Genomic DNA, 25,779 nt, shown 5'->3' on the forward strand with positions numbered 1-25,779 from the left:
GTACTCAGAAATAAAAACCCCACTATCCAGAAGGGCTTCATGCATCCAGATGAGGTGTCACAGATAAAAAAGGAGACTCTTGATGCTCCTTTCACCCTCCCCACCTTATGCACCGATGAAACCTTATCTCTGCCTGTTGTATACTAAACTGATCACAAAGCCATCCTTAAGAATGCTTCATCTCACAATGCGCCTATCTGCAATTCAGTACAGCAACATTTGCTGTTGGCGGTGGGTTAGAAACCACACACTGGCTTTACAGGACCAGACACTGGAGCAGCCTTCCTCAACCATAGGTTCTCCATAGGTTTCAGACTACAACTCCCCTCAATCCCAGCTAGGGCCAAGATGCAGTTGCCCCTTTCCCCTTCCATCTACAATCATAGAGTTGGAAAGGTCTCCTCAGGGTCATCTAGTCCAACCCCCAGCAAGGCAGGAATCTCTTGCCCAACAGCTGGAACCCAAGCCCCGGAGATGATGAGTCTCACGCTCAACCGACTGAGCTACCTCACGAAACATTTTTTTATCATAGGAGTGTCAGTGCATTAGGAGGAACAAATAAAAGAAAAATGAATAGGGGCAGCTGGCGCATATGGGATTGGGACTCACTTCCCCAGGGTGCGCGCTTGGAACTGCACGAGATAGCCGCAAACGAAGCTGCCGCGAGCAAACGACCCTCCTTCGACTCTCACGAAATATTTAAAAGGGGGAAGCATCGGGAGAGCAGCACGTCAAGCACCATCATCGCACGGCATCTTCAAAGCCCAATTGCAGCCGCCTTCTCGCAGCCTCACGCCTCTCCGGTGCAGCCTCGCCAGGCCGCTCCTCCTGCAGCCTCGCCTCGCCCAGCCCGCCATCCCCGGCCCGCTCGCTCGCGTGCCCGGCGCCGCGCTACCGCAGTGGGCAGGGACGGGGCGGAGACCTCTCGCTCGCTCGCTCGCTGGCTCGCTCTCCCGAGCACGTCCTGCTCAGGCGCCTCCGTCCCCGCCTCCTCCCCGGGCTCCGCCCCAGCTCCGCGCGAGAGGCGCTGCAGGCGGCCGGGCAGGTCGCGGCGGCGGCGGCGATGTCGGCGCTGGAGTGGTTCGCGCACAAGTCCCTGGGCGGAGGCATCTACTGGATCCAGGAGCGCTTCTACGAGTCGGGCAACCGGGCCAACATCTGGCTGGTGCGCGGCTCGCAGCGGGACGTGGTGATCGACACCGGCCTGGGGCTGCGCAGCCTCCCCGACTACCTGCGCCTGGCCGGGCTGCTGGGCGCCGAGGGCGACGAGAAGGCGCCGCTGCCTCCCGAGGGCGCCGCCGGGCGGGCCAGGCCGCTGCTGGCCGTGGCCACCCATGTGCACTTCGACCACGCCGGCGGGCTGCACCAGTTCGAGGAGGTGGCCGTGCACAGCGCCGAGGCCCGAGCGCTGCGCCGCGGCGACAACTACGAGACCGTCACTTGGCTCTCGGACAGCGAGGTCGTGCGCCAGCCCAGCCCGGGCTGGAGCGCCCGCCAGTTCCGCGTGCGGCCCGTGCAGCCCACGCTCGTCTTGCAGGAGGGTGAGTAAAGGAGCACGACGGGCGGCGATCGGCTGCCCAACGCCCGCCCGGGGCAATGCCAGGCTCCGGGGCCTCTTTGGAAGGACGGAGCTGGGCTCTACGACGTCGGGTGGACAAAAATGGAAAAGAAAGAAAGAGCACCTCTGGCCATGCACAGAGGGACTTTCTCTCACACCTCCAGGGAACCGTCTGGGACTTGCGGGACTGCAGGCGGGCACGTTTGAATTGCAGCAGCCCGACTGGGGCCTCGCCTCGGGTGTGCCAGCAGAATGGCACGGATTCCCCTCAACTTAGTTAGAAAGTTTCCCATTATTTTGCAACGAATAATAATAATAATAATAATAATTTATTATTTGTACCCCGCCCATCTGGCTGGGTTTCCCCAGCCACTCTGGGCGGCTTCCAACAAAGATGAAAAATACACTAAAATGTCACATATTAAAAACTTCCCTGAACAGGGCTGCCTTCAGATGTCTTCTGAATGTCAGGTAGTTGTTTATCGCTTTGCCATCTGATGGGGGGGCGTTCCACAGGGCGGGCCACAGGGCGAAGGCAGTTGGAGTGGCAAATGTCCATGTGGTATGAATTGCCCCAAGTGCCTCCACCTCTCGTGTATAGTTAGCAAATGTGCTTGCGTATGTCACAAATATTAACATTGTCCGTTGTGTTCTATATGTAATTATATTGCTCATGTTACTATAGGTGCATCATAAATACTCAGGGCTGACGGTGGATGTGTGTTTGGGGTCTGTTGCGGAGAATGACAGGCGGGGGGGGGGTAGGCTCCAGTATACAAGAGAATGTGTAAAGGGAAGGGTTTTTTTTTTTTTGAATGCCCTGGTCCTATGTATACAGAGAGAGCAGAATCAGGGCTGTTCCTTCTCTCGCTTCACCGCTCGGGATGTGTAAAAGGGCAGTTCTGAGCTTCGAGAACTGAGATTTCTGGGATAAATTAAAGGTAGGCAAGTGCATAGCTTCACTTGATAGGTTTTGAGATGCCTTAGGAAAAACGTGTAGCAGGGGTATGGAACTGCTGGTAGGGTGGAGAAAGGAGTTGGAAAGGGAGTGTTTTTTTGTTTTACATGGATTTTGTATCTGTAGACACTTTTTTCAAAAGCTTGATAAAATAGAAGCCAAAGGCTGTAGCCCACCCTTTTCCCTTTTATAGGGAGGGAAAGAGAGAGAACTAAGGATCTTATAATCCTACTCTTCATTTTGTGCCCCCCTCCCTGCTCTGTGTGTGTAATGTGGGGTGTGGTATCTTCTCCTTTAAGGTTTGAGCATCCATATATACAGGAGTTGTGGGCATCTGGCAAAATCCACGCATGTTGATATATTTTAAAGGGCAAACCAGCATGAATATGCACTGTGTCTGTGAATGAGACAGTATGGGTGGAGACATTTCTAGTAGCTCCTGAAAAATATGTAGGAGGTGGTCTTAGGCATTTGTAGATGTTTTTGCTATCCATAATGAGTTTTGAAAAAACAAATCCCCAGTAGCAGATGCAAGCTTAGCCAGCAGATATATGTAGCAATAAGAATCTACACTGGAGGTTATCACTTCGGGGGTGGAACTAAGCCACAGCCTTAGTTTATGGCATGCTTTCTCTCAGCTGGTATACATCAGTCTATGTACAATTCTATTTTTTTATAAAATATTACATTATATATACACATATTGACCTAAATTAATTAGTAAAGAGAACAGATAAACAGAACTCTACAATTCTATGATTCCTTTTAAGCACTACCCCAAAGTAACATCCTCTGATAATAATCTAACAGTCCTGTGCATCTTTACTCAGAAGTAAGTCCTACAGTACTTAGTAGGGCTTGTTTACTAATAAGCATGCTGAGGATTGCAGCCCAAGTCATTGTGATATACAGTTTCATATCTTAACTACAGTTCAATTATGTTCTTGTCTCTAGCTGTCCTATTAATTAGGTTGGTTTCCCCTCTCAAATGTACGTGTTACATAACAGGGATGGGGAAGCCTTGTGACACAAGGCAAATCAGATCTCCTTTCCATCTGTGTCCTTTCAAACCCCGCCCCTATCGCACCTATTATTTTAGACTGGCTTGGGGTAGGAAAATCTCAGGCCCAGCAGCTGAATGTGGCTCTTCAGGACATATCAAATCCTTTGACCTGGCTGGACCACATCCCTGAAGTGTCATAATGCTGTTTGCTTAGAGGGATGGAGGATGCAGAGATGTTTGAGGGGGCTGTAGAAAACTCTGTTTTTTGAACAGCTGGAGTACAGCCTACTGTGCAAATCAGTCTGCGGTTGTAACAATTGTTTTTCTCAAAATTTATCTTCTGTACCATGAAAATAAATAAAAACAGAAAAAATATCCCCCCATTGCTCTGCCTGCTTTTACCTCCAGCCCCAACTATCAACGTTACCCATGGGGGAGTGTGGTGATTGGCTTGAAAAAACGGTTTCCCATCCAGGCTCTTTGTTTGTTTTTAAAGCCAAATCTGAAGCAAAAGGACAGAGCTTTGGCTTGTGTGCGGACACCAAAACAAAGAGTTGAGGGCCCCTCTGCCCCTCCCCTCCCCTGTTAAACAAGCACTGGGTAAAGACAGCACAAGAACAAAGAGTGTTACTTGGCTTCCAGTCTCCTCACAAATTTTATATAGAAATTTATGAAGCTGCCTTGCTGTAGTTTGGGCTGTTGGGACACCTAGCTCAGTATTACTACAGTTGCTGTGTTTGCACATAATACTAAGCCATGGTTTGTTCAGCAAACCACAAGTTGTCTCACAGATAAACAAAAAACCCACAGTTTCCTCCCACACCAAATTATGGTTTGTTTGTTGCCAGAAAACAATGGTTCGTCTGCTAAATAAACCATAGTAAGGGCAGGGAACTAATGGTTCACAGGCCAAATTTGGCCCACCTTGCCTCCTTATTTGGCCAGTGAGGCTGTTATTGCCATACCACACCCAACTGCCCCACACCTGACATCATATGTGATATCAGTTGTGGGGCATGTAGAGACATGGCCTGTCTTCCCCATAACTATCATGGTGACTATCCCCACACCCTTGTAGGCCAAGTTTGACAACTAGGCAGGGTGACCAACTTATCGATCAGCTGATATTATGACATCTGATGATTGATAGGTGGGTGGTACTGACCACCTATAAGAATTGGCCCATGGGCTGGAGAGAAGATAAAGATCTGAAATCACTGGTTTTAGATGGTTCTTTCTCAGCCCTTCCTGGAGATGCCAGCAATTGAACATGAGGTCTTTTGCATGGAAAAGATGTGCTGCATTATTGCCCTACAGCCATTTCCCCCAAAGGTGAGGCTGGGATGCCAGCAATAAATAAGGTATTTGTGTCTGCCTTAAGTTATATTTAATAGTGTATTTGCAATGTTCAAATGTACGTATTACCATGTCCATGCTTAGTAAGTTCTCAGTAACAGTATATCTACATGTGGGCATCTAGGTGTATACAGTGTCACATTAACGGTTCTGCTAACCATTCTTGCCAATTAAATATAAAATGCAAAGTGTTTGGGAGAACATTAAAGGAAGCTATTGGTTATCGGTTGTAACATTTCATTATTGAATCCTGATTTGTCTTCAGGGTCCTTAAGAAGGGGTGACTAAAAGAAACAAATATATTATTTTCTGATCTAGCTAGATGAAATTGGATTCTGAGTATACTGTTCTCTCATGGGGAGGTGATGTTTCAGAGGTGATAATCCTGCCAGTTTGCCTCTTTGATTACAGGAAAAACACAGCTAAGGTCCAAGAAGACCATTCGATTAAGATGTCAGAGTGAGATATGAGATCATAATCCCATGCACTCACATTTCCAGATGGAGCACACAGTTTCTGTTAGTGTCAGATCCCGGAAAACTTCTCTGAAATATATTTCCTGGGATCACAAGTTCAGTATGCAATCATCAGATCACATTATTTGAAGTAAACGTTACTGAAATAGTGAATGATGTTATTGTTGCTAGCTCTCACACAGAAAGGCTTACTATGGTGAAAACTCACAGTGGCCTGTTTTACACATACGATCCCAGATTTATAAACCCATGTATTATAAAGTTAGAAACAGGCATGTTCTTTCCTTGCTGTTCCTATCATCAGCCCAGGCATCAGCCCAGAGATCCAGGTTAGTTTTAGAACAGAGTTCCCTGATGTATTTGAAACAGGAAACTTTGGCTTAATGTTGGCTGACTAACCAGGATGTCAAATCAGAACCAGGTCAGGTCCCAGCTTAATATCCTGGTTAACTGATATTATCCCAAACTCCCCCATTTTGGACACAGTGGGGAAATCTGGAATACAACAAAGATATCTGGACTAAATAAATCTGGTATGTAAGGAAGGGAAGAGCAAGGAAAAAGTTCATGGTTCCAGATCACAATGCCTGTAGGTTTGCAGCCTTTGTTTAGACAAAAAGATGTCTTCTTCTGAGATGACTTAAGAACAAATAGCTACTGGAAATATTCTGAAATTAATTTCAAGCAACTAAAAGTATTACTGTATCAGAAGTTAAAGTGTTTGTTTATATATTTAAAAAGGGCATGGTTACTACGAGATTTCCTGTCAGCAATTTTGATTGCCTAGATTTGCAAAATTAAACAGATTTGAAATCTAATAGGATGTATGAAATGTAGCAACCCAGCTTTATGCACTTTATCCCTTAACTCCTTATCCTCTGGTTCATCCCATTTCAATTATCATCGATACTATGAAAAGAGAAGAATATAAATAATTCTAATGTGTTTATTGCCGAGAAAATCCAGCCAGTGATACCAGCCAGTAAGAATTCACTATAGTGATAAACATTTCAAAATAATCTAAAAAGTTTTTTTATTTAATTACAGGCAAAAACAAGTGTTGCCATATGGCCTGGTTATTTGGGATTGCCCAGATTCTGGGCATGCCATCCAGTGTTGGGGGCCATTGAGTTGGTGCAGCAGATTCCCAGCATTTCCCCCGATCTGTAGATAAGACAAAAGTTCAGGCACTATTCTGCTGAATTGCTTGATGAGCACTCACTTGAACCTTCTCTTGCTCTAGCCAGAGACAAGTTTCAGCTTTGATAGTGTTCCACTTTGTCTCCCTTCCATATATGACCAAGAAGAAAAATACACGTACGTATACATGTCCACCCACCCCATTGGAATAATGACAGCTGGGAATGGAAGTCTTTCCTAGTGTCAGTATTCTGATATTTGTTTGTTGGTTGTATTGGAAATTTTATTTCTTAAACTTTTTTTAAAAAAACATCAGAGTCCCTGAAGATGCTTTTAAGAAAATGAAACATCTGGAAATGTGAGTTTGGCCCTTTGCTGTTATGACTAAAGGCCACTGGCAGACCTGCCTTAAACCCACCTAAGCTTGTGGCCATTGCAGCATCATGTGAATTCTTTGAAGAGGGGATTGCACACTGTCTCCCAGTAAACATAGTTAAATAATAACAACTTCTATTATTTTGACAAAATTAGCAGCTGTGTTTGCTCTTTTCACACTTTTCTAAAGCTCTGCTATCATCTACCCCCTTTCTGTGACAAAAATGTCATTCACCACCCCACCCTGCGATTATTTCAAATGCCCCTTTTGTACCTCCAGCTCAGCAGGGTCCTTTCTGAGAGGCAACATTTTTTATATGGGCAATCCTGTTATGAGATGATACTGCTCGTTGTTTCATTTGACTTTTTTACTGCTGCAATACACTGAGCTGACATTTTCAGTGACATTTCTTTCATGAACACAAGACCACTTTGTGGGTGTTTGCAGCCAATTCAGGGTCTATCTGCATAAATATGAAGGTTAGAATAAAAAACACCCCCCCAAAATGTATCACTTTGAACTTACTTGCACTGAATTTCATCTATTAATTAGCATGCATAATGCACATTAGTGCATTCAGATGAGAAACTCAGGTGATACGGTAAAATAATTTCATGCCAAAAAATCATTTGAGAACTTTGCTGGGAATGTGTCTGTGTTCATGTGCAAAATTTATTAGAAAGGGGATATTTTTATTTATTGTATTTCATTTTAAAATCACCCTTCATCTAATAGCATCCTAAAGCAGTTTACAAGCATTGCTACATTAAAAACAATTTAAAAATTCACACTACAAATTTGAACCCATAATTAAAATACCATTGAAAATATTTTACAGTGGGCAATCAACATAACCGCTAAGCTTAATGGGTCAGTTTCTTCCAAAGGCCTGGGGGAAGAGGTACATTTTTAACTGGCACTAGAAAGTTAGGTAACATCAGTCCCAACCATGTCTTTGAGGGGAGGGGATTCCATAGAGGGAGCACCACCACAGAGAAGGCACCGTCTTGCGTCACCATTCCAGGGGCCTTACTTAGCGGTGGGACATCCAGCAGCGCCTTCCCTGCAGCTCTTAGTAGTAGTAGTAGTAATAATAATAATAAATTTTATTTATACCCTGCTCTCCCCAGCGAAGACCTGGCTCAGGGCAGCTAACAACCAATATAAAAACAAGTTGATTGAAATATAACTTAAAAAAACAAGATTAAAATAAAACATTAAAACATTAAAATGCTAAAACATTAGTATATGGGCGGACTAGCATAGGGTGTATAGCTTGGCTGATACAGGGAGTGGTGCTGGACCAATAAGCAAAGTGTTCATGCATGCATTGTTTGACTTCCTATTAACACTTCTAACGCTGAGGTTTGTCAGAGAGCTCAACCTTTGTAATGGAAGTAAATTTGGTGTTATGTTTCTTGCGATTCTGCTTCAAAGTCCGATTCCTCCCCCCCACATTATTTTGTTCTTTGTTTGTAGGGGATGTGATCCACCTTGGTGATAGACAGCTCACTGTCATGCATATGCCTGGCCATTCAAGAGGAAGCATTTGCTTACATGACAGAGAACGGAAGATATTGTTCAGTGGGGATGTTGTATATGACGGATCAATGATTGACTGGCTTCCCTACAGCAGGATAAATGATTACGTTACATCCTGCCAGCGACTGATAGATTTAGTGAATAGAGGTCTTGTAGAGAAAGTCCTTCCGGGGCATTTTAACACATTTGGAGCTGAACAGCTCTATCGTTTGGCTTCCAACTACATTTCTAACGCTGGTGTGTGCCACAAAGTTTCTACATGTGCAGTCAGATCGATTGCAAGCCTAGCACTCCGGGCCACAAATTCCAGAACAACTTCATAGTATAACTTGTTTAATAATAGTATTATTATTGTAAAACCCAATGGCATATGTAAGTTTATTTAAAGGAAAAGCTGGCTGATAAGCCATAAAGATTCTTATTTTTATCTACTTAATTTCTACTTTAAAAAAATACCAATATAAACTAGTAGCTGTGCCAAAGCTACTCATTTTCCTTCTATTTTTTCAAGGCAGGTTTGCACATACTTTAAGTACTGTTTGACAGATGTTCTAAATTTGTTGTTTTGTATTTTAAAACATATATGCTAAATGAAATTTTTTGCACCTGTGTCAAACTTTATTGATGACATCTTGAGTTAGGGTAGGGATATGTGTTGAAAGTAGATTTTAAATAGTTGAAAATTATTATAAGCTGTAGTGGGGGTAGGTTGGTCTTATAACATTCCACTGTCTCATTACATGCACTAAGATAAAAGTATCAATAATTTCATTTTTATTGTATGGGGTGAATTTAACCTGAAGTTATTACCAAATGTTAATATAAAGCACTGCACCCTAAGTTGTTACTTTTCTTGAATTAAGTGTGTTGCATTTGACTATTGTTTCTAAAATGAAATGTAAGCGAATATTTCAAGTGTATTGCTTGCTCTTTAAATGTGACTAATGGTGTATGTATGAGTACGTAACTGTTAAAAGATTCCGTCGGATAATTTTAAATATAATGCACACACCCGTGATCATCCTTGGTTTCTTCTGTATAGCAGCTGTAGAAACACTTGTGTGTTGCAATTTGTTTTATGGATTGTAGAGAATAAATTGGGTCTCAGGAGAGAGTAAATTGAAATTTTGGGGGAGATAGCTGCCAAAAAGCTACAGCTCTTGAGTCATATGTGGTTCTTTTCACATTACAGGTGTAGTTACGATTTCAAGTAGTAGCTTTGCAACCTACAAATGTCATTCTTCTTCTTTTGTTTCTTTTTCCATTTTCCGTAATGTTTACTTTCAAGCAACTTGACAAAAATTCCTTGTCTGTTGTTTGTACTTTTCCAGTATAAAAATCCTGTGCAGCCCTCTGAGGTGTTACCAATTTATTGTGCGAAGACAGGTTTTTATCTTGTAACTATGACACTGAAATGAAATTGATAGTTTGAGATATATTAGGAAGGATATTAACAGTGGCCCTTGTCTTGTGAGAACAGTGAACAGCTTTGGGTTGTGGCTGTCACACAAAATTAATTTTTATCCTTTTGCGACTTTATTGCATCATATTTCCCATACATCAAAGAGTACTGCACATACAGAGCTTGACCTCAGTGTACCGTAATCAGCACTTTAGCCCTCAAGGGTGGATAGGTGGATGTAGTTAATTCTTTAAATGTTAACAGTGCCTATTTCCTGTTGTAGACTAAAGCACAACAGTAAACAGGAAGATCAGACTTGCTGGTGAATGACCACTTAGAAATGAGGTTAGCAATTTCTTTTAGCCCTTATCTTGTTTGAAGCTTTCACCAAACTAATGGAGAAAGATATAATGTTTCAGACTGCTTCACTTTGGCTATTGGCTTTGGAAATACCATTTATTAACAGCCAAAGCCACTAATTTGATACCTTTTAATGCTAGGGAGAAAAGGCACCCATGAGCTTGCAACTTTACAAGATATTAATCTAAAAATTAGCAAATACAAAACTCATCAGGTTGAAGGCTAGTGCAGATATAATGGAGAGGCCCTCTTGACTGTGGTCAAGCAATTAGAAATGGGTTGCCGGATCATTCACTCCTACTTGTAGTGGTGCCAACTCCAGTCCCCACCAAACTTTTGCTGTGGGTGCCTGGCCACCACCCACTGCCAGTCACCACCTTACCTTTGGTGCTCCAGTGCTGTGGGGTCGTGACATCATGTCACACCCTGACATTACGGTGTTGTGGTGTGCGTGCTGGGCATCCACAGTCTGGGGCCCAAGTTGATGCTGCTGCCTACCCATTTCCTTCTCAAGTGAATCCCCTCCTGTTTTAACTGCTGCTAAGCATTGCGTCAACGGCAATATTTAAGCACAGTTAAGGCTAACCTGGTTCCTACTTCAATTTGCAGCCACCTTGAGACTGGTACCTTGTTCATTTTGTAGAAATGTGCACCTTTTGGAATCAACTGCTACAAAATCATTCTGTTCTACTGGAATACTGCTGAGGTGCTAGTGATTTTGAGGCTTTAATGGTGATGTTTTTCCCAAAGTTAAAGCAAACTGCCTAAAGCCTCTATTCCTTCTTTCCTACCCACCTTCTCAGTGTCTTGAAAGTTCTTTTCCAAATGCCTTACTGTGAGTGGCACATACTAGACAGCTCACTGTGGGAAGAATTTAGCTAAGGAATACTGTGATTGCCAAAGGTTAGACTACTCTTAAGAACTGATCTGAGTTTCTGCTCTTGGAACAGTTCTGTTGGTACATTTTTGTTCTATAAGATGTGACATTTCTGTTCTATTTCAGTGCTCACAAAGCCAGATTATCTTCTGAAGTCTTAAGTAGTTAAGTAATTCTCGGGAAATGTAGTCAAATAGGAATCAGGCTTTGAAACTCTCCCCAAGCATGTGTTTACTCAAAAGCAAGTTCCACTCAGTTCATTGAGTCTTTATTCTTCGTAAGCCTGAGTCAGAGCTTTAACTTAGAACAGGGGTGGCTAACCTGTCGCCCTCCATATATTGCTGAACTACAACTTCCATCATCCCTAATTATTGGCCAAGCTGAATGAGGCTGCTGGAAGCTGGAGTTTAACGTCATCTGGGGACCACAGGCTAGTCTTCACTGACTTAGAAGTAAGTCGCACTTGGCTTTGGTTAGTAAAGTACAACCTTAGAGTGAAAATATATAATCTTATCTTTTGTCTTAATTATTTTTATATTCTAAGACCTTGTGTATTTCTGAATGAATTTATTGAAAGACCTTTATCATTAATTATTGTAATGCCTTTAAAAACAACAAAATATATGTGTTCACTTTAAATATTACAGAGTATGATACATTTACTATTGCTTTATTTGTAAACATTCTCTTGACATCCCCTCTGGATTCAGTATTTACAAAGGCTTAAAATGCAATTCTGTTCAACAATGTTCTTGGGGTTAAGGCAATGATATGTTGTTGATTCAACTGTTTTTACTTAAGCAGGTCATGGATTGTGCTGTAAAATGCAATTTAAAAGCATTTTAAAAAGTTGTAATGCATTGTTCTGTCTACTGATGAAACTTTACTAATGTGCCACTGTTTTCAAGGGGAAATTGTATATTATTTTATCATAGATATTGATAATAAAAGAATTATGACACAAAACAGCTCTCCAGTGATCATTTCCATTTCCTCTTTAACCCAACCAAAGGAGAAAGTTACATATGTGTTGCTTTTGAGAGATGGAATGGATGATGCCAAATGGTAGTCGTGTGATAGCCAGGCCATAACAGCTGCCATCACTCTGAAATAGGTTTTTGTGTGGGGTGGGGTGGGGTGGGCTTTTGAAAGTTGAAAGGGTTCCTTGTGGAAATGCACAAATCCTTTTGTGAAAATGAGAACATTGACCATAATTTCTTGGGATTATTTTGGAGCATAAAACCATTACATCCTACATCTTGCTCTAATGCCGCAGAAAATGCTTTCATTGTGTTTATTACAGCTGATTCGGCTAACTGAACATAAGAGATCACCCACGCTAACTGAGATTGAGGACTCATGTTCCTAGGCACTATGCTATTTACACCACTTATGAACACATCTCCCTTTGCATCTGGATTCCTTCCGGTTATCTTCTGTTGTGCTTTTTCTGTGTTCTTTGTAGATAACTGTTTAAATAAGCCTGGTTACTCACCCATGTAAGAGCATAATGCAAAAGGAATAAAAAAGTTTGTGCCTAGAGTAAATTGTAGGAGAAGAGAGGTTCACAAACAAATGCTAAGTGAAAAACACAAGCTCAACACATTCACACTTCTCATAAAAAGGGATAAAGGGAGAGGTGAAAGGTGTTTTCAGAGTTTAGGAAGTTACAAGTTGCTTGAGTTTTGCAGAAGTTTACAAGACAATACAGCTTATGTATTATGTATGTACAACGTGGGTGGCGCTGTGGTCTAAACCACAGAGCCTAGGGCTTGCTGATCCCCCCCAACAGGGTGAGCTCCCGTTGCTGCTCCTGCCAACCTAGCATTTCGAAAGCATGTCAAAGTGCAAGTAGATAAATAGGTACTGCTCCAGCAGGAAGGTAAACGGCATTTCCATGCGCTGCTCTGGTTCGCCAGAAGCGGCTTAGTCACGCTGGCCACATGACCCAGAAACTGTCTGAGGACAAACACGGGTTCCGGGGCCTATAGAGCGAGATGAGTGCTGCAATCCCAGAGTTGTCTGCAACTGGACTTAACGGTCAGGGATCCCTTTACCTTTACCTTACAGCTTATGTCTGAAAATGTAATGGGCTGGAGCTAGTTAGAATTTTTGTTTTTACTTTCACACAGAAACCAAATAATCTCTTGGAGAAAAAAATGTGAGTAAATAGAACAAAGTTTTATTCAGATATTAAGATTCTCTTGTCCTTTCAAATATATACTGAACAATTACTTTTTTAAAAGAGATGCCATCTGCTGGTTTAGTTCTATATATACAAATATGATCTGACTCAGTTCAAAATACGATTCTTCCGTGAATAGCCTTCAGATATTATAACAGATGAGCTTAACTTTTTTTTAAAAAAAAAACTACATTGAGGCAAGAAATGAAAATAATACAAGCTGCAATATCAAACAGTGTGTAAGCTCAGAACTAAGTTTTGAGAAAAGAGATGCTGAGGAGGAAGGATTGCATTAGACTGTAAAAAGTAATCTTTGTGGTTTTTTCTCTGGTAGGTCCCTTAAGGCTGAGAGAAGGAGTTGCCAGTTCTGACCTGGGAGTTCTACTCTTAGAGTACCTCAGATGTCATCTAGTCCAACCCCTGCCAGTGTAGTAATTGCACTGCTGCAGCAACTCTGCTTAAAAATCTCTATCAGAGAATCTATCACTTTCCAGGGGAGCCTGTTCTAATGCCTGTCAGCTCATACCACCAGGAAGCTCTTCCTAATGTTCAATTGAAACTCTGTTCCTTGTAAATTGAACATGTTGATTTGGGTCCTACTCTCTTGGAGTAACAAAGCAAAATTGACCCATCATCACTGTGACAGCCTCCCAATAGTTGAAGACTGCCAAACATAATGGCTATGAACGTCCCCTTCTCCAGGATAAACATACCCATCTCCCTTATCATTATTCACACAGGAATGGAGGTCCGAGCCCTTACCATCTCTTCACGTTGTAGTTTGTCAGTAGCCACCTTCAGTTGTGTCCAGAACCGGACATCGTATGCCAGGTGAGGCCGGACCAAAGCAGAATAGAGCTGTACATACCATTACTACTTGTATCTTGGATATTATACTTGATGCTTGATGGGGTCTTTCTGTCGCCAAATTAGGAAGAAACGGGGTAAACTAGGCTGAAAGCTTGTGACTTACCGAAATACACTCTGTGGGCTTCAGGTATCCAAATCCAAAATCTTGGCTAGTCCAGGTCCAAAGCCCTTGCATCACAGTGGCGTATTTTTCATCTTCAGAGACCTCCAAACAATTGCAAAGTAAGCATGCACTGATGTAGCAAATTCATGCTGTCAGTCCCCCCCCCCCCCATGTGTTCACCAGCTATCAGTCAAGAGCATACGGCCAGGTACTGGATGTAATGAAGAGACATATACTATGTCCAGTAGCTATTGATGGCTTCAGTTTTCATGGATTTGTCAAATCCTGGTGATGTGATGCCCATAACTATTACCTTGTGATAGCCAGTTCCATAGTACAGCAATGACTTGTGTGAAGACACACACAGTGTAAAGAGCTCCCTACTCGTAGAAAGGAGAAGGGTGTGTGTATTAATGTCAAGAAGGCTATTCTGAACGGTGCTCCCGTGTGCTTTGATTTTCTCTGAGCAGAGCCTTCTCTATGTGAGGCCATTCAAATATGCGCCCTCCAGAGCATGAAGCTTTCATTACTAAATTCTGTCCATTGTATAAAATGCCCTTGACTGATAGGTTCGGATTTGTCCCTCCTAAAACGACGACTTTATTGCTTTCGTATTCATATCCTAGGGAGGATGCGCTACAAGGCTGCAGCCAATGAGACTCTGGGACGGGCGGGCTCTTATTACGTCAACAATCAGCGCGGCGACAATTTGCCCTGAGCCGCGACGTTCCCTCTCCCCGCCTTCATTGTGACGTCTATAAGCAGCAACGCCTTCTGGGTAAAACGTTGGCGGCGTACCCACCAATTTTCAACAGGAGACCGGGGAGGCGCGCCTGGGACTTGATTGACAAGCGGCTTAGCCACTTGCGATGGCGCTGTGAGCGGCGGGGCGGGAGGGACGCTTCGCGGGGTCCAATTAAAGCTCGCAATCCGAAGAGGGGAAGCGGCGTTGTCGGAGGGAACGGGTTTCGCGCCCCGCTTTCGAGGGAAAGGCTGTTGTTCCTCTTGATTCCGGGTTCCGGTGGCCAAAGTAGCCGAGACACGCTGCCCCCCTTCCCGCCTGGTTTTAAGGGGTGGGGCTGGGAGAATGAATTTGGTGGCGAGGTTGGTACCTTGGCAGGAGGGAGGGAGGGAAGCCGCGAGCGAAGGGCTTTTTTGCTTCTTGTTGCCATGGCAACGCAACGTGTTTTCTACCCCCCTCCCCACCGTCGCGAGCCGCCTTGTCGCGATATTTGCCGCAGCGAGCGTGCGCACTGGCTCCGGGTGCCGCGCGGCATCCCCTTCCCCCCTCCCGTCGCAAAAGCATTTGGTAGCCGACCGATTCCTCTTGAGTCGGTGATTTCAGCTTATTATTATTATTATTATTATTATTATTATTATTTTATTATTTACATCTTGTTTTGTTGATAGTTGCCTTGGACCTTGTAGGCGAGGGAAGAGGAAGGAAGAATAATGCGCGTCCCCGCTTAGGTTCTCAAAGCTGCTTGTGGAAGTGATTTAATGCCATTTAGATTTATAATCTAAGCAACTTTAGCACATCGAATAATGTAGGCTGGCAACCAAGGTGAATAGGTAGGCAGCAGCCCAGCGTTCACCTTAAAGGATGGAGTGAAAGCTAGAGACCCTTCTTATGTAGGAAGACACGCACGCACAGAGTTGTGTTTTCGGGCTGTGATGCTCCAGGCCATCTTCATAAACGTTAGATCCTTGGTGAGGTGGGCTGCCACTACAGAGCACAGAGCCATAGCTTAGTGGTGCAGCAAATGCCTTCCCTGCACACATTTCCAGATTGGTTCTTGGTATCTTCTAGGCAGGGCAGGGAATGCCATCTCTGAAGCCATGCAGAGCCTCTACCAACAGAGCTTTCCAAACTGTTGCAACACCTTAGTGTCTTGGCTGCAATGCTCCCTGTGCTCCTTACCAGAGCTCGAAAGGGGTTAGTTTAACCTCTGGTTTGCTAGTAAAACTGAATTACTGTGTCATAGAATTGTAAGAGTTGGAAGGGACCCTGAGGGTCATCTAGTCCAACCCCCTGCAATGCAGGAATATGCAGTTGTCCCATACAGGGATTGAACTTGCAACCTTGGCATTATGAGCACCATGCTCTAACCAAGTGAGCCATCACTAAATGATGCATGTCTAAAAAATGTGTCACCATCCTGAAAAGTTTGGAAAGCTCTGCAGTCTACCATAGTACTGAACAAGATGGTTTAATGGTCTGACTTTGTAGAAAGCACGTTTTTTTGTGTTCAGTTAGGTGCAAACACCAGCACCCTTGCTTTCCTTACTAAATCAGTATAGGAACTCCCGTAGCCTTTAGGAATGCAGAAGTCCATTTTAAGAATATAATATACATATATCAGGGAAAAGGTGAACTAAAAAGAGCAGAAGGGAGTCTTGATGGCAGACAGAGTATGCTGTTTTGTCATTGTAGTCTCTAGTTCAAGTGTGGCAAACATTTGGCTCTCCAAGGTGCTGGAAGAACTACAGCTCCCCTCATTCCTGGCAATTGGCCATGCTTGCCAGGGCTGATGGGAATGGTAGTTCAGCAACATCTGGAGGGCCAAAGCTTTCCTACACCAGCCTTAGCCCAAATACAGTTGCTTATGAATCCATCATAAATCTTAAAACTAAGACTGGACATTTCATGAAATCAGTTCTCATTCTGTTTTCTTCATCAAGGTGACACATACCTACCCACTAAGATATGCCACAGAACTAAAATTGTGTGTTCTTTAAGAGAGAAAAAAGCATACCTGACTACATTTGTCTTTATGTTCTAGATCTGAGCTTCCTGTTGACAAAACCAAGAGAAAGAAAAGAAGAGACTTGACTGAAGAACAGAAGCAAGAAATTAAAGATGCATTTGAGTTGTTTGACACAGATAAAGACAGAGCTATAGATTATCATGAACTGAAGGCAATTGATTTTCTTATAAAAATATTGATATTTTGCTTTATAATTGTACAGTGTTGTATAATCCTTATAAGGTGTGTTAGCTACATATTGTGATACATTTTTCTGTGGTATACATGCTATGAACGAAGATGGCTGATTCATACAGAGTAAAACTGTGTGGTGTAATAGCATTTATATAGCACTTGCTGAATATTCAGTAAGTATATAGTATACAATATTAGTAATCTTTGCAACCTTCCTATGAGATAGGCTAGTATTGCCCCCATAGTGTAGAGAAGGCTGAGATTGTAAGGAAGTGGTTTGCATGTAGTGAGGTTTGAACTAGTTTTATAGCTCACACTTTAGCAACTTCACTGCAGCAGCTCTTGAATTGGTGTTTTTAATGTTTGCGTTCTGTTTCTATCATGTTTAAACCAGCCATAAGGCAGAAGCACTTAAAAGTAAATACTAGGAAAGATGCATTCCCTTTGTGCTCATAGTTAACATAGATCTGCATTCCAGAGGAAACTATAGATCTAGAATTTTAGCATTGTGGTATGGTATACATGATACCATTATAGCCTGTTTCTCTTTGTCAGAAACATCTTAAGGCTGCTATGTGGAGTTACGTGCAATATATTAATGTTCTAAAAACCTTGATGTTAGTGGTTTTCCAGCAATACAATCTTAAACTTGTTTGCTCTGAGGAAAGTCTCCATGATTTCAGTAAGGCTTAATCCCATGCAGCCTTGATATAATAAACATAATTTTCAAAATGTCATACTGTCAAATCTTCTGCTCTCATTTGTAACAGCCAAAGGCAGCATGGGTGGGAAATTTATTCCATCTGGTTGCCATCCCAGAGTGTCTTTTTCATAGAGCTATTTTTTTCTTGTTCTTTTCTCACAAAAATTCACTTTTGGAACTTGGAAACATAGAAGTTGTTGCTGAACTGTTTAGGATACTGACAGCACAAACCAATACATTTCTACTCAGTCAGCATGCTTATTTTGTAATGTCAGTAAACAAGAGGTTAAACAAGGACGGCAAGTTGGTAATCTGCGGGTGCACCCAGTTCTCTCCATTCACTCCAGCAGTAGCATAGAATAAAATATTATGCTCCTTCAGCATTTGGCTTGATCACTGCTGCTCTCCTAGTGAATTTCACTCTGAAAAAGTGCTGGCAAGGCCAAAAGTATAGCAAGAGTTACCTTTTTCTCCCTCCACTGGTAAACCTCCACCCAGAAAACAGGAAATCACCATAGTGGCTCCTGTGGCATCACAGGATCACGTTAACTCTCATTTATCAAAGTAGCACTTCAGGTGCTGCTTTTAGAGGCACCAGACGCTTCTTGGCTGGAGATCAGGAAATAAAGATCCATAATTGATGTGCAGAGTGCTGTTTGGCTTGGCTTCAGAGCACCCATTTTGCTCAGGAATCTGAGATGGTTGCAGAGATCTCTGCAGTGTTGCAGGAGCCTCTTGGTAATGCCCTGTTTGCTGCCAAGAGGGAAGTATTGCTTCTCCCACTCTGGACGCCAGATGTGTCAGCTTGGGTACGGCAATCATGTTCTGTCCCCGTCCCCCCCCCCCCCAGCCAGCCTGCACAAACTCCAATTTTTTTTGTCCTCCAGGCATTTGTGGAAAAGTGGGCAGACTTTCAGAAATGTTTAACCATTTGGAAGTTTTATCTTTACAATCCTATACATCTACCTAGGATTTTTTTTTCTTTACTATCATCTAGAAAATTCTCATGTGAGTAAAAATGTCATTTATTATCATCAACTTGCTATTGCAGTCAGTATGAACTACGATGAATAAATGGTTTGTGAGTCAACATTGTTGCATTTCTGTCTTTTCCCAAAAGGTGGCAATGAGAGCCTTAGGTTTTGATGTGAAAAAAGCAGATGTGCTAAAGATACTTAAAGATTATGATCGGGAAGGAACTGGGAAAATCACCTTTGAAGATTTTAATGAAGTTGGTGAGTATTTGATTTTAAACATGTATTGACAGGAGGAAATTTGGCAATAACTGATAGCTGGAAATTTAGCTGGTTTGATTCTTAATGGATGGGTATGCAAATGTATCGGGGATAACAGATGAGCCTTTTAATGTTTACAGCATTGTGTGTGTCCCCCCAAAAGAAAGAAAGAAAGAAAGAAAGAAAGAAAGAAAGAAAGAAAGAAAGAACTATCAACATTTTGCTTTGACCCTCTGCATTCACTTTCTTCTCTTTTATCCCACCTTTATCTGCCGGTAGTTATGAAACTGAACAAAGGGGATAGATAACCTTAAACTTTACTAGCATTCCATAGTTTTTCATGTCCTGCTATTTCCCCCCAGTATCTCCTTTTAAAACTAATTTATTTTTTTATTCTGTATCCACAACTTTTTTAAAAAACACCTATTGGACTATGGAAAAGTAATTATTATGGGGCAATTTTTGTATTTAACTTTGGCAGCCGTATGTAGAAGATTCCTACAATATTTGCTGTTGCTATAGAAAGATCAAAAGAGAGAGTGGGTTTTCTGCAGAAATGAAGTATGACTACTCGGTTACCTTTCTAAGTATTCAGTAAGTTGTGATATTTTCCATATATTCACTTCCTATGTGGAGTTCAAATCCATGCAGTTGAGGTTACTACATGTGCGTACAGCCCGCCCCCCGCCTCTTTAGTTAGATGATGAAAGCTAATCTTTTAAATTCTTTGGGTCAGAAACCTGAGGGTTTGGAATAGAGTTAGAGCATTTCAATGCAGAATTATTATTTTTTCACCAACAGAAGTAGAGTTAATTTCACAGAAATAGACAGATCTCCCAATTGTTTTCATTTTAGTGACAGACTGGATACTTGAGAGAGATCCTCATGAAGAGATACTCAAGGCATTTAAATTGTTTGATGATGATGATTCGGGTAAAATAAGCCTGAGAAACCTGCGCCGTGTAGCTAGAGAACTTGGGGAAAACATGACTGATGAAGAACTTCGGGCAATGATTGAAGAATTTGATAAAGATGGTGATGGAGAAAGTAAGTTCTAAAAATGCTGTGTTCATGTGCTAATCATAAATATGATATAGAAATAGTGCATTGAATTTGTTTTCTGTGTGATGATTTTATGGTCAAGCAAGTGACTGATTTTCTCTCCAGAAAATGTAATCCTACAAACTACCCATGGATCTGGGAATGAAATTCAATTTCTCCCTATTAAAGTATGAAATTATATGCCATAGGTTATACATGAATGTATTGGCCTCTTCTGTTATTTTGCAATGAATAAATAAAACTGGGGTGAATTATTGTCTGCCTACGATGCTGTTGAATCTGCAATATAAGTCACTAAAAAATAACCATAGAATCTTCTTCAGAAATCAGGAATTTTAAGTGTACCTTCAAATTTAGAAGACAAGGCCAAGAGGATTTGGGGCTTTCAGCAATATGCAGCATGAAATGATAGCAGCAGATATATATATATTTATATGTAAATAATTACCAACTAGTCTGTTTTAGTAAAGCTAAATTATTTTTATTTCGTGTGATAATTGCTTGCTCTGAGGATTTCATACCAAGTTAATCCTTCAAAAGGGTCCACTACAGACTTTCCAAATGAATGTTAATTTTCTTTAATATTTTGGAGAGAATTTCAGTATTTAGCCTCCTTCAGACTGCCAAAAGGAGCTTATTTGATTGATAAAAGCTTTCAAGTAAGATATGCAGTCAATACTTACCTGTTTTCTTCATTTTTTTCAGTCAACCAGGAAGAATTTATTGCCATCATGACTGGAGATGTTTAATGGTACAAGAAAAGAAATGAACTTGGCACAAAAAGGAAGGATTATCGGCTTTCAGCATTGAAGCTGCCACCTTTCTGTTTAAGTTAATTTCTGTAGCAGGAGCCATGCAAAAAATAATTTCCCTCAAAGGACCAAAAGAAACACAAAATCTATGTACTAAGAGGTTGATATTTTATATCATTAAATTTTAGATTAAGCAGTGTTACGTTTGAGTACTCATTTGTAAAATAGCTTTGTATAAGAATTTTAAATTAAATCATAGTATAAAACCTTTTGAAGTTGACATTATTTTAGCATTAGCCGTGGCCTTAGTTTTTATATAAGAGTTTAACAGACATCCATTTTAATAAAGTATTCTTTTTATATTCTGTAACCCTTGTTGGAGTGTTTAATCCAAACGGATTGTGGTTGTAATTGTCAGCTGTAGTACTGCTTAATTTGGTGGTGAAATCACATTTGGCCTTTTAGGTTATGCTTTTGTTGTGCAGCAGTAATTGTAAACTATTTATTGCATTACATTTTGTGCCACTCCTTTCCCCCAAGGGGTTTACTCCGAAAGCCTTTCTCATGAATGAGTATAGCTGCAAGGCAGCAGTGTTCTAGGATCAGTTTACCATCTCCTAGATGGGCTACCTTCCCAGGTTGATGAGCCCCATCATTTTCCTCTATGGCCTGTACGGTAACCACCTTCTTGACTGTTGGACCCACTATTGCTGTCATCCGCTCAATACTCCGGAGCCTGTCTTCACATGCAGAGGAAGACTAACTCACTGAGGGTTTGAGACCCATCAGCTACCATTGGGGTGTATGAGGTGTTAGGGAAGGGCTAGAACCTCTGGTGAGGGCCATGTGCTTCTGGGGTCCTTTGTCCACCACCCTGCACTCAGCTCTTACCTGTGGCTCCTAGAAGCTTTCATCATGCAAGTGGCCACACCCTGGGAAATGGCTTCAACTGTCCAGCTAAACCAGGTAAAATAGAAAAGTAACTGGGTTCCATTCCTTTCGTTAGGTCTACTCTTGAGTATGACTTGGGGAAATAACTTGCAATCTTAGAAGAGGCAAACTGCCTTCTAACTACTTTCTTTTTCTTGGGGAAACTAGCTGTAACCTCAGTATACAGTGGTACCTCAGGTTACAGACGCTTCAGGTTACAGATGCTTCAGGTTACAGACTCCACTAACCCAGAAATAGTACCCTGGGTTAAGAACTTTGCTTCAGGAGGAGAACAGAAATCGTGCAGCAGTGGGAGGCCCCATTAGCTAAAGTGGTGCTTCAGGTTAACAGTTTCAGGTTAAGAACAGACCTCTGGAACAAATTAAGTTCTTAACCCGAGGTACCACTGTAAAAGATTAGATATGTTGCATAAAATGCATTCCTGATTGATCCAATTAGAGGCTATGTTCTTAAGCTATCATACCTTTTTTGTTTGCCTTTTGCATGCTTTATGTGTGTTCTGGTAAGTCGTCTTCCATTTGGCTAGATGTGTCATTGCTGCAGACACCCTTTCAGCAACTTCGAAGTTAGGTACCACAAGTTACTGGGAGATAACGTTTTGATGTTGATGCTCAGAATCTTAAGGGTTGTTTTTTTAGAGCAAAGCTTGCTTTAGTTGTTTGAGAGATGCATTTCACTTCATATATCCGAACACAAGATAACCTTTTTTCTCTGAAGTTTAAACAACAAAGTTGAAAGCGTAATGCAAGGATGCCAGATGGCCCTGCTAACATCAATCCTAGTGTTGGGGAAAAAATGGCTTGCATGTCATGAAGGGAGAATAAGCAAGTGATTCACACATTCTTCACCCTATTTTAGGTGTTCCTGTAAATCAGGCATAGGGAACCTGTGGCCAAATTAGCCCAGCAGGGATGCTAATTGGGCCTATGAGGTAATTCTTCCCTAGCCAAGCCTACCTGTCCCACACTAAATGCCATATGATGCCCAGTGTGGAGCAGATAAAACCCTACAAAGTGCACTCCCAATTATTCCTCTGCAAGCAAGGCTTCCGCTGGGCATCTTTTAAATTTGGAGCCAAAGTCCTAATGAAATGAGTTTCTCTCAGGAGCTACAAGTAGAGCTGATCCCTGCCAAGTCAAGTCTCTTGGCAAGTTGGAGTGGAAAGATGGCAAGCAGAGAAGTAGTTAAGCATCCTTTTCCTCCCCACTTTTTCTAATCAGAGCATTTGAAAGCTGCTTTGCAGGGGAAAAGATGCCAGAACAACTAATATGCACATTATAATGGTAAGAGAGGCACTGTACACTCTTCCATGCTTTTCAAACACTCCCATCACCCTCTGCCAGCTTGGCCAATGACTAGAAATAATAGGAATTGTAGTCCATAGGGCCACAGCAGCTCTACTTCGAAGCAAGCTCTTAAAAGAATATACAGTTGCGAGAGTCCATTGTGTTCTCTGCACTTCTTGTCCCTGCAGTCAGACTCCGACAAATATTTATTTAAAAGGAGGATGGATAAGACACTTGTTGCTTGACTTCATTCTGGGTTCCTGGTATTCAGATGATTTACAGAAGACAAATGGGGTGCATAGCTCAGTTCGCAGAGCATAAGACTTAACCACAGGGTCGTGTGTTTGAGCCCCACATTGGGCCAAAAATTCCTGCATTGCAGGGGGTTGGACTAGAGGACCCTCGTGTTCTCTTCAAAACATTGCAGTGAAGAGTGTTCCTCTTACCTGGTGCTTTTTTTCTAGAGAAAAGTGCCAGAACGCACCTCTTTGGGCTGGGTGTGTGTCTCCTTGCGAGCCATAGGCTTGTTGAGGCTGCTCCGCTGAGGTGCAGAGAGGTTTCCAGAGCAGGATGGGGGCTTGTTCAGCTGAAGTGTGGCTTTCCCAGTGTCAACTGTTAGCTGGAAGGCTGCAGAATCTCAGCAAAGGCCTGCTGCACTTCTGGCTCACGAGGAGACTTTCTCAGGATGTCCCCATCGGGCTCCGGGGAGGGTCTCCTCGTGAGCCAGAGGCCCAGCGGGCCTTTGCTGAGGCTGGCCATGTCTCTCCCCACACTTCCGGGGCCCAGCTGAGGGCTGTCGGAATGCCTTTCCAGGAAGTTCCAGCTGGAGGAGAGAAAAAAAGCCACCTCGAAATCAGCCCTCCAACCACTGAGCACGCTCAGTCCTCATTGCACTGTTTGGAGGGTCCTCCCCTAAGGATTTTTCTTTTTTCTAGACATTTTTGGTACTTCTGCAAACCTTCTCCCACAAGCTGGCCACTGCAAATGCTGTGGTGAAAATTGCTCCCACTTTCTTTTTCTTTTTCTTTTTTTCTATTCTCCAGCATTCAATGAGGGAAAAAATGAAAATTCAAAAATTAGGAAATTTCTGCAAATTTCTAATGGATGGGGCACAGGGTTTTTGATGCACTTGCCTTTCTTTCAAAGTTGCGAGGGGAGAGTGCCTGTTATTTCATTCTACAAATCACTTTTTCAGTTGTGTACATGCGATACTTTCTTGGGAGCCTGCATTTCTTGAAAACATGACATCTACCACTCACTATTTTGTAAGTACTGGAAAGTGAAGATGCTGCCTACTGTGTGCCTGACAACTGCTCATAAAAAAGTGAAGTGTTTTCACTTTTTAAAGAAATCAGTGCTGAATTATTATTATTTAAATAAAAAACAGAAAAGAAAAAGAAGGTCTTCACTTGAAAAGAAAATCAGCGAGTGCACCGACCAGACGTGCTTGACAGCCATTCTTCCATGTTTCCCACGTGTCAGTTTCCCAGTTAAAGTTCAAGGGAAGAAGTCATGAGGTAACTCCCCCCCCCCCCGGTCAGCTTCAGGGGGTTGGTTCCAGGTATGGGAGAATATTTTACTCGTTTCGTAAAATTTATATACCTCTTAACTGTAAAAACAAACCTCAATGCAGTTTTCAAATCAGAGAAAACTCTAAAATCATCAGTAAAAACAGTTAAAGATAGTTTTTTAGAACATTGATGAAATACTTAAAATCAACAAGAAGCTAAAAATGGATTAGAGCACATGTCAATATTTTACATAGGCTCGCCTAAATAGGAATTATTTTAGTAGGTGCCGAAGAGAACAGTAAATGTGTCTGCCTGATGTCAATAGGCAGGGAGTTCCAAAGGAACAATGTGCCACCTTTGGCAGCGCCAATTCTGCAGATCAAAGTCACCAAATGGACATATATGAGGTAAGGCAATTTCACAGGTAAAAGCACATGCGCTTTACGGGAAGAAAAGCACATGTGCACTAGCAGATCTCTGCCTGGATGGTGCTGTTTTGGCTGCAGAAGAAACCACATTCATCTCTGAAACAGAAGGAATGATTTACTGCTTGCTTTAACTGTGTTTGGATATTGTTGGATTTTCTTAATGACTAAATGAGGAAAGCAACCAGTGCAGAAGGGAGAACAATTTGTCTTGTACTAGAATTAGGCGGTGCAGAAGCCAGAGCTCGTTCTACTGTTGTATTTTTTCATTAGGTCAAGAGTTTCATCAGATAGCGGCTGTCGTCAGCAAAACCTTCCAGACATCATTTCTGTACCAGTCTTGGGAGATAATTGCCACTATAGCAAGTCTGCAGGGACATTCGGAAGGTTTTCATCATTGGTTAACAAAAGGAAAATGGTCTCTCTGAGAAAAAAGAGAGGTCAGTGTTTTAAGATCTTCCTTCATCCCCACATTATATCAAGGGAAAATCTGTACAAATCCAATTGGGTAGTTTTGCTACAATATCAAAGCTGAACAGGAGGTCACGCGAAGCTTCAAAAATCTATACAGAGGATTGTTTGCTTTTCTGTCTAGCAAAAACATGCTACAGGCACTATCTATTAGCTGTGGACTAGTAAGCATTGCATTTCAAAAACGTAAGACAGCTTGCTTCTTAATGCCATGCACACACCATGAATATGACTT

General features: G+C 42.2%; 2 protein-coding genes across 3 annotated transcripts; both read left to right on the top strand.

Moving 5' to 3' along the window:
* The first annotated feature begins 990 nt into the window (after positions 1–990).
* Positions 991–12,014, top strand: MBLAC2 (metallo-beta-lactamase domain containing 2). The gene is made up of 2 exons (XM_081880839.1): positions 991–1,541; positions 8,347–12,014. Exons 1-2 carry the CDS (start codon positions 1,064–1,066, stop codon positions 8,730–8,732), a joined length of 864 nt encoding a protein of 287 aa, XP_081736965.1. The 5' UTR covers positions 991–1,063; the 3' UTR covers positions 8,733–12,014.
* Positions 12,015–14,962: 2,948 nt separating this feature from the next.
* Positions 14,963–21,270, top strand: CETN3 (centrin 3). Of its 2 annotated transcripts, none has more exons than XM_081880654.1 (5): positions 14,963–15,083; positions 16,990–17,125; positions 18,972–19,086; positions 19,942–20,133; positions 20,854–21,270. In XM_081880654.1, the coding sequence occupies exons 1-5, from the start codon at positions 15,076–15,078 to the stop codon at positions 20,895–20,897; spliced, it is 495 nt and encodes a 164-aa protein (XP_081736780.1). In that variant the 5' UTR covers positions 14,963–15,075; the 3' UTR covers positions 20,898–21,270. The 2 variants fall into 2 exon arrangements, with proteins under 2 accessions (XP_081736780.1, XP_081736779.1); XM_081880653.1 differs by lacking the exon at positions 14,963–15,083 and adding an exon at positions 15,118–15,310.
* Positions 21,271–25,779: the final 4,509 nt, after the last annotated feature.

The sequence above is a fragment of the Podarcis erhardii genome (assembly GCF_964252035.2).
Source record: "Podarcis erhardii genome assembly, chromosome: 11".
Classification (NCBI taxonomy): Eukaryota; Metazoa; Chordata; class Lepidosauria; order Squamata; family Lacertidae; genus Podarcis; species Podarcis erhardii.

Excerpts from the sequence above, each read along its gene's own strand:
- MBLAC2 (XM_081880839.1), top strand. The coding sequence starts at position 1,064 with ATGTCGGCGCTGGAGTGGTTCGCGCACAAGTCCCTGGGCGGAGGCATC. Across the intron at positions 1,542-8,346 it reads CACGCTCGTCTTGCAGGAGG|GGGATGTGATCCACCTTGGT; the intron begins GTGAGTAAAGGA and ends CTTTGTTTGTAG.
- CETN3 (XM_081880653.1), top strand. Across the intron at positions 17,126-18,971 it reads TAGATTATCATGAACTGAAG|GTGGCAATGAGAGCCTTAGG; the intron begins GCAATTGATTTT and ends TTTTCCCAAAAG. Across the intron at positions 20,134-20,853 it reads TAAAGATGGTGATGGAGAAA|TCAACCAGGAAGAATTTATT; the intron begins GTAAGTTCTAAA and ends CATTTTTTTCAG.